We start from the raw sequence: 8,509 nt of genomic DNA, 5'->3' as shown, positions 1-8,509 counted from the left end.
CTCTTCCTGGCACAGCTTCCGGCCTGCGAGCTCGCTGGATAGTTGCCTCTGCTCCTACTAAATATTCGTTTTAATTATTTAAACATTTAATTATGTCACTAATATGAAAGCTTATTAAATAACTGCTCCTCCTCCAGCGCGGCCGCCCGGAGCCAGCATCCGGCTCCGCTGACCACCCCCTTCCCTCACCCCTTCCCTGCCCGTGGGGGCTGCAGGCCGGCACTTCCAGCGTCCTTCCCCCGGGGAAGCTCGGCCTGCGGGGTGGCCTGCGCGGCGGCCACGGTACCAGCACCTGGGCGGGCGGGGACACGCGGACGGGTCCCCAGGCTCACGGCCATCAGGGGCGCGCCGCGGCACAGCCAGCAGCCTCCCCTCCGCCGCCGTGAGCCGGCCCCGTCCTTTCTCAGAAGCTTTGTGTGTCTTTTTAGGTGACATATTTTCATTTTATTTAACTTTTTTAAAAGATTGATTTGTTGGAGGGGGAGGGAGAGACAGAGACTCGCAGGCAGGCCCCCTGCTGAGCTCGATCCCAGGACCCTGAGCTCGCGACCTGCACAGATGCCGCGTCAGACTCACCCAGCTGAGCCCCCCAGGAGCCCCACACGTTTAATGTTGCTTTTATTGTAGGAAAATAACAGAATCAAATCGATGCAAAACAGAGCAAATTACTTGGCAACAGTGCGTTTTTTTTTTTTTTTAAAGATTTTATTTATTTATTTGACAGAGATCACAAGTAGGCAGAGAGGCAGGCAGAGAGAGAGAGAGAGAAGCAGGCTCCCTGGCGAGCAGAGAGCCCGATGCGGGACTCGATCCCAGGACCCTGGGATCATGACCTGAGCCGAAGGCAGCGGCTTAACCCACTGAGCCACCCAGGCACCCAACAGTGCGTTTTATTTGTGTGGGGATTTCTACTTTTAAAAACATTTTCCTGGTTATTTTTCTCTGAATTGTAGGAACATCAGACAAATGGGCTTTAAAAAGTAAAACTGAATTAAAATCACGCCAAATCCTCCGTCCTTCACAGGGGACGGGGCTGCCCCACGTACGCGTGTACGGAAAGCGTCGGCATTTCTTTAGCCCTAAATGCAAACGGTGGTAAAACAGTGCAATTAGCAAACGGTGGGTTTGGAGCACTCGTTAATTACCTGCTCCCTAATTTGTTAATTACCAATCTCTGGTAATCGGTGTCTGCAGCCGGTTTCACCGGTTTATTCTGAACGTCCTGCAGAAACGGGAGCCCTGAATAGTCAAGTCCCCCACCGTAACTTAGCAGCCGGGCCGTCTCCCTGCACCTGCTGCCGCCCAGTCCCCCCGCCCGGCGGCCCACGGGCGTCCACGCTGTCTTCCCGCTCGTGCCGCCCTCACACGGCCCGGCAGGTCAGCGGGGACTACATCGTCTTCCCTTCTTACCCGTGGGATCTCGCCCGGGGGCCGCCGTTTCACGGTCCTCTACACAACTTCCACGTGGGAGTGGGCGTGACGCGCGCTCAGGAAGCCCACGGGTCCCAGGGGCTCAGAGGAACTGTCCTGAGTTGGGTAAATGTGCTGAGCGCTGGGGCAGCGCACAGGGGACAAGACCAGTGGGCGGCTCTCAGCCGGTGCTTACGCACCCCTCCCAATCGTACTCATCAGACAGACTGCGAGGGACCCGGGGGAGAACTAGGAAGGAGAGAAAAGCCAGCCACACGGCAGCGGTGGAACACTGTGTCTTTTATTGAGAACATCTCCAGTCCTTTGTCTACAGGACAGCGTCTCATGCTTGGTTCCGGCTGGTCTCGGTGCGAGGGCAAGCTCATGCGGGTTGCACGGGTGGCATATACAGCAGTGTACGTACAGAGGACACCGAGGCCTGGGTCTTAGTGACAGGGCTCTTGGCTGAATTACATTCATAGAAAAGTGTCCCAATTCTAAAATAAAACAAAATAAAAGCACATCGCCCAATATCTGGAGAAGCGAACTGCTTCCAGGCTCACTCGACACACATTCCACAGACGGCCTTTAACACTGGTGGTGGCATCCGGAAGGACGGGCGTCGGCTCCTGATGTCCCGTCAGCCCACGGCGGGGCCGAGCTACATGTTCTTGGGGCTCGGGGGTCATCCCTGCATCGTGAGCGAGTGCACAGCGGCTCTAGAGGACAGCGTCGCGTCTGGATCGAGCCAGACCCTGGCCTCACCGGCCCCAAGGACGTGACTGGCCGCGTGGCTGGAGAGGGGGTCACAGAACACGCCAGGGGACAAGGACAGACAACACTGGACACGCGCATGGTCACAAATACTCTGCCCTTCCCGCTTACATAGGTGGGGGCTGATAACGAGGAATCTTTTGAGAGACTCTAGCTTCGTAGATTTTAGGGATGGGAAAACCAGCCGATGTTACTTCTCTTGCTAGAACGAATTTACGGTTGGGGTAGACCCTGTATTTTGGTGTAAAATGTTTCAGAAATAAAAAACATCTGATATTTGTGTCTTGAGAAAAAGCGGAGGGGCGTGCAGCCCTCGCCCACAGCGCTCACTGAGCCACCCCGGGGTCTGCCTGCGAGCGGCCTCGCCCCGGCGTCACGGCACAAAGCACGGGAAACACTTGTCACGAGGAAAGCGGCGGTCCCGTCGTCTGGGCAGCAGGGGATCACGGGAATAAACACACCCCAGGGAAGTGAGTGCCGGGTGAGATGCTGGCTTGTACGTTTTAAAATAAAGTAACTGTTTCTGACTAAATGAGTCAAGCACACTCTGATTTAGAATCAGAATTGCGCTGTGTGGCATCTGACCCGCGAAGAGGACACGCCCGGCCTGGGCTGACCCCGGACGCGGGACGAGCCCCGCCGGGGACACCGCTGTGACTCAGGCCTTCCTCTAGCAGGATAGTGGCCCGCGGCCGGTGTCTTCCTGGAATGAATAGGCTTAGCGAACAAAACAGAAGAGAACCCTCCAACCCCCTGGTCAAAATGTCCTCAAAATTGAAGATTTTTCTCAAACACCCAAGTTCTTGGCTGTGTCAATTTGTCTAAGTCTCTAGAATCCTGACTAAGGGCACGGTATGCCAAGTGACGCCTGGGGAGACGGGGTGGTGCACCCTGAGCCTCGGAAGGGACCCTTTCAAGGGCCGAGTCTCCAGACCCGGCGCCTGGAGGAGTTCACGCCTCCGCTTCTGTTCGGCTCCCGCCGGTCCCGGGCGGACGGGGCTCTGTTCCTCCCTCCCGACCACCTGCGGGCCTGGACACGCGCACAGGACAGTCGCGCACTCGGAGCGGGGACGCCGCGCTCGCCTCAGCGGTTAGCGGAAGGGAGGAAGTCGGACATACTGGGTGGGGTTTGTATGTATGATGCAATATATTTCCACTGAACTTTTCATCAAAATCCACGTATTTTTTTAAAAACTAAGTCCATCTCCCAATCCCCATTAGAAAAAATACCATTTATCGAGAGAATAAAAACGCAGCTCTCGGATGTTCTGTGCGCGGCAGCACCTGCTTGGGGAGGGCGGCGACACCAGCTGACACCCTTCCTGCTACAGCGGAGAAGGCCGCGACCCCTGAGCCGAGCCACACCCCCGGTCCCTGCAGCACACCAGCCCCACCCCTGCCCCCCAGGAACCGCTGGCAACAGGGGCAGGCACGACGCTTCTGGTCCCAGTCTCCTGCTCTGAGCACGCGGGGCCCGGGCGGAGGGGACCGTGGCCGCCCTGCTCCTGTTCTGCGTTTTCATAGTCTGGCAAGGGGAGGTGGGGTCTCCCGGCTCTGCCTACAGCCTCCACAGCAGCCCCTGCCCACTTCCGTGTAAACGGCCCTGATCCAGCAGGGGCAGGACGCTCCCCGGGGCTCCTGTCTGATCCTGAGTGGAAGCAACAAGGCAATTGGTGCAAATCTCTGAGCTCAGGTCCAGGTGCCCCAGGACCCTTGCCCGCACTCCTGACTGTCTGCTGGCCCAGCCCAGGGACACCCAGGGGGTGCTGGGGGATGTGCAGCAGCGCCCCTGGGCCACCCCGGGCACCAGCAGCACCCCTTCCCTGCCGTGACCGTCAACGTCCAGACCCTGGTGGGGACGATGCCCGCGGCACGCTGCCTCACCAGCTTCCAGCCTGAATACTGACTCAAACATGTCTTTGATAAAGCTGGAAAGAAGAATTTAAAAATACGCCTTACTGGCATTTTCTATGAACGACTCTATCTACTTAATTAATTCTACTTCCTTCCTGTGAAGGTGTCTGGAGAGTCACCCGCATCCGTGGGATTCGGAGACAGGCAGGGGGATTTCAGGCTGACTTTCGTGCACTGGCCCCTACGGCTTCCTCCGAGTCCCTGAAAGTCAAACACTGTCGAGAACCTCACGAGCACGGCCAGGATCACTGCCCCGTCTCATCTCTGGTTACGGAGACGTAAACCAACACACGTTTTCCATGATGTGATTCCAGGAGGAGCGCAGACGCTTCCAGGGGACTGAAGGTTCCGGGGATCTGGGCTGCGCTCCCCGGGCGCACGCCGTCACTGCGTGGGGGACTCGGGGGAGCGCAGGGCCGGGCCCCTCCTGCGGGGTCTCCTGCGCTGGGAGGACCCGCCAAGGCATCCGGGGCACCTGCCCGCGGCACGGCTGCGAGGCTTCTCCTCCTACCGCGACTTCCTCACCTTCTCCACAGATAAATGCTCTTCTGCAATTAAAATAACGTGGCCTAAGAGTGACTTGATCTAATTACTTTATAAACCACGTTCCTAACTCTGAATAAATTATTTATTCAAAAATTTCACACAAAGTAATTTCTATTTTCCTAAACTTAAGGAAGCCCTACTCAGTAGAACTCGACTTCTAGACGTAAACGGAGATGGAAAGTGGTCACTGGGTCATTCCAGGGGTAACGGTGGTGTAGAGGGAGACGCTGGAGCCCACACCCTCCCTGCCCAGCACCCCGCGTCCCCACACCCCTGCCCCCAGTTCGGACGTGAGGCTCCGGAGACAGCGCTGGACGCCCAGCACCCCGCGTCCCCACACCCCTGCCCCCAGTTCGGACGTGAGGCTCCGGAGACAGCGCCGGCGCGGGCAGCCTCTGCCCCACGCCCCCCCGGTCAGGGCGTGAGAGAGAACTGATCCTGCTCGGTGGGCTTCTCCACCCAGGCGCCCAGCCCCGCCTTGATGAACGCTTTGAACAGACACGCCTTGGCGGCCTGGTACTCCTTGGCCACCAGCTTGGAGTCGTGGTACATGTTGGGCTTCGTGATCTTGGAGCGCAGCAGGCTGGAGGGAGCCTGTGAAGAGTTCAAACACAGGCACAAGTGTGGGAGCAGCCAGAGCAGAGACCGAAGCTCAGTAAGACATTCCAAATCTGGTGTTCGGTCCCGTGCAGGCTTCCGGGGGACGTCACCTGCCGGAAGGCGCCTGCCTCCGAGGGCTGCATCACGGGGGCGGAGCGTGAGCCCCGGGGCGGTCTGTGAACTCTCCCCACACAGGGTCCAGGCCAAACGGGCGTTTTCGGACCCCAGGCTCTAAACAGGCACTTCTGAACCCACAGGGAGTTGATTCTCATTCCCAGGTGAGTGGTTTCAGACATGTACAACCCAGCACCGACCGGCCACCGGTCACGTAGAGGACTGGGAGGCACTGCCCCCGCGGCCGCCTGACTCGTGTTGGTGCAGATCGTGAGAATAAGTGCGGAGCAAGTCCCCCAGCCCAGACGCCCGCCCTGTAGGACCAGGGCCCGAACCTGGTGGCTTCTGTGCACACGGCCATGCCAAGGGCACCACCTGCTTTGCAACAAACACCCGCCACGACCGACGAAGGGGAACCAGGAAAATGCCCGTCGACCAGAGGAGGATTTATCTGGGGAAACGGACTCCGCCCTCCAGCAGGAAAGAGGCCCAGAGCCTTCTAAGGGCTTCAGGAGCCCTGGCTCCCCTCCTCCGGGTGGGGCCAGGGAGAGGCGTCCGGGGGGTGCGGGGCGGGCTGGGAGGAGCTGCGGAGGGGGCTGTACTGGGGGGATCCGGGGCCACACACTCGGGCTGGAGGAGAAGACCCCGGAAGGCTGGGGAGTGGCTGTGCGGGCAGCGCGGGGCGTCGGGGGGGCGGCTGCGGGGGGGGGGGGCGCTGCAGGAAGGAGGGGCCGGTACCTTGCCGTGCACACGCATCCAGCGACAGTACAAGGCGTGCTTACACAGGCGGGACGCACGGCCCAGCTCGTCCTTCCCTGTCGTGGCGTTGATGACCTCGAGGGCCGCGTCGCCCACCGTCCAGTTGACGCTAAAGTTGGGCGCCTTCCCCGGCTGCCGCGCTTCCGCGTTGCTGATGCCTGGAGCAGAGAGACACGGGTGACCAGGAGCCCAGGGCGCGCCCAGCGGTGTGTGCGGCCCAGGCGCACTTACCCCTGCCCAGTGCCACCTGCTGCCGCCCAGGAGCGGCCTTGACGGTGCTCGGGAGGTGGGCCGGGCCCGCAGACACCAGAGCCTGTCGGACCTCACAGCACCTCTGAGCGCCCTCGGGATCAACAGCTCCAAGCGCGGGCGCACGAGCCCCTTCTGGGGCTGAGTCGGTCCCGAAGGTTGTGCGGGTGGGGGCGGCCCTCACGCTCACGCCCCGAGCGCCCCACACGCCAGCGGCGGGGCACGGCCAGGCTACCCCCTTGCGCGCATGTACCCGAGGCGCGCGGAAGCAGACTTAAGCAGCGCAGAACGGTTTCTTGCGAGCTCCGCGGGGCTCCCACGCCAGGTCCTTCGCTCCATTTCTGCTCTGCGCCACTGTGAGCCCCCCACCCTGGACAGAGAGCCGACACCACAGGTGGGCCAGCAGGAAAGCTTCATCGTGGAGAAGCCCCAGTTCTTCAAGCAAAGCAGCCCCCGGTGTCAGAGCCGGGTGAAAAGTCCTCCTTATGAGTCACCCGTGTCTGGGACGGCTGCCATGCCCGACGGCCCTCAGCCGGGAGGCTGAGTACTCCCGTGGCTGCACTCAGGCCGCCGGGAGCCCCGGCCCTCTCCTGCAGGCTCCTCTGCTCCTCTCCGCAAGGCTGGCCACGGCCGGTGCCAGCTCGAGCCGACCGCGTGCCTGGAAAGCTCCTCCCGCAGCCCGTGCAACGCCCCGGGGGCCGCCTTGTGACCCGCTTCTGAGGAAGAAGTCAGGATTGTGGTCGCCACTCTCTCGTGCCGGCCCCTGGGCAGTGAGCGCTTCTCCTTCCTAGAGGCCTCTTCACTGACCTCTCACAGACCACGAGGGCACGGCCTCAGGACTGTTCACAAAGGGCGCACACCCGTCACCAGCGTCCCAGCAGCCGGTCACCGGCCAGGGCCCACGTGTCTGGGGGCTCTCCTGCCTCACAACCGGTCCTGCCCCACGCGGGTCATGGCACTGACCCCAGCACGCTGGCCGGGGCTGCCCGCTGGGAGCCTTACCTCTGTGGGGCCATTCACACACACAAACTCCCGTCCGCCGCACCCTTCGCTCGAGGTCACGTGTGTGAGTCACACACCCCGCGACAGAGCTGCCGCCTGCCCCCCTTTGCACCCGGGACCCTGCTGGGGGACAGGCCACTGGAGGATTCCTCACTCTGTTGTTGTTCTAGCACTTGGCTATTCTGAAGAGTGTGTGTGAGCATTCCTGACCACGCGTCGGTGCCACAGGGCCAGGTGTCTGACGGAGGCACACCAGGCGTGCAACGGCTGCGTGTACACGCAATGTCCCACGGAAGCGTTGAAAATACCAGGCAAACCAGGTCATGCCGGCTAGAGACGTTTCTTACTTGATCGCCTGGAAACGCTACAGGGAGCCACGCAACGGAGCGGCAGTGACCGCCGGGGAGCCGCGCGTGGCCCACCACCCCGCCGACTCACCGCACCGTTCAAGAAGCCACTTGAAACACAGGAAAATCAACAGAAATTACAAATCGATTCAACAAAATTGCCTTCCTACAAAGAAACCCCACTTGCTCGGACAGTCCCTGAACTTCAGCGCGGGGACGAGCTCCCGTTCTCGCGAAGCAGGCGGTCGCACAGGGCGCTGGCACCGTCCCGCAGCCCGCACGGCTCACGCGGCCCCTGGTACCTGTGGCACTGGCTTCTTTTTCCATTTGTCGAGATTAAACACAATTTTAAAGGTTCTGGGTGGTGTATCACTCACAGCTTTTGGTTAGATTTTGATAAAACCCCGTCCTGTCAGTAAGCGAAGGGCCATGAGAAGCCGCAGTCCATCCACCCGAGAGGCCAGAGACGACCAGATTAAGGGGAACCGCAGCCCGTGGGCCATCGGCAGTGAGACACATGGCCTGCCTACGGCTCTATCCCAGCACAAAAAGAATCAGGAAGACAGGGCCAGAATCTGTTTTTTTAAAGGCTTTAAACCAATGCTGATCTTGCTGAGACAGGAAATGCGACGTGTGTGGCCAGCCTCCCTGGGACGGCATGGCGGCAGGGCTCAACCGGACACCCCAGTCACGTGCCCTCCATCACAGGGCTGTGGGTCCCCATACACAAGCTCCCCGGCCGGCCACAGCAGACGGGCCGCGGACAGCACAGTTCTGGTGTGCCACACAGCCCG

At 60.4% G+C, this 8,509-nt stretch overlaps 1 protein-coding gene across 3 annotated transcripts in view; it reads right to left on the bottom strand.

Annotated features, from left to right (window-relative positions):
• Window positions 1–1,423: 1,423 nt before the first annotated feature.
• ADARB1 (adenosine deaminase RNA specific B1) overlaps window positions 1,424–8,509 on the bottom strand; it is a 78,538-nt gene continuing 71,452 nt past the window's right edge. The window contains exons 10-12 of one of the 3 annotated variants that reach the window (XM_032357218.1): window positions 6,141–6,275; window positions 4,985–5,238; window positions 1,424–4,915 (exon numbers count right to left, since the gene is read on the bottom strand). In XM_032357218.1, the coding sequence (XP_032213109.1) occupies window positions 4,829–4,915; window positions 4,985–5,238; window positions 6,141–6,275 (476 nt within the window). In that variant the 3' untranslated portion in view covers window positions 1,424–4,828. Of the gene's footprint in view, window positions 4,916–4,984; window positions 5,239–6,096; window positions 6,276–8,509 lie in introns of those variants that run through there. The other 2 variants (XM_032357228.1, XR_004289064.1) reach the window with 2 other exon arrangements.

Source organism: Mustela erminea, chromosome 1 (assembly GCF_009829155.1).
Source record: "Mustela erminea isolate mMusErm1 chromosome 1, mMusErm1.Pri, whole genome shotgun sequence".
Classification (NCBI taxonomy): Eukaryota; Metazoa; Chordata; class Mammalia; order Carnivora; family Mustelidae; genus Mustela; species Mustela erminea.
Note: the sequence above shows the minus strand (reverse complement) of the source record. Positions and strands in the feature narration are given on the sequence as shown.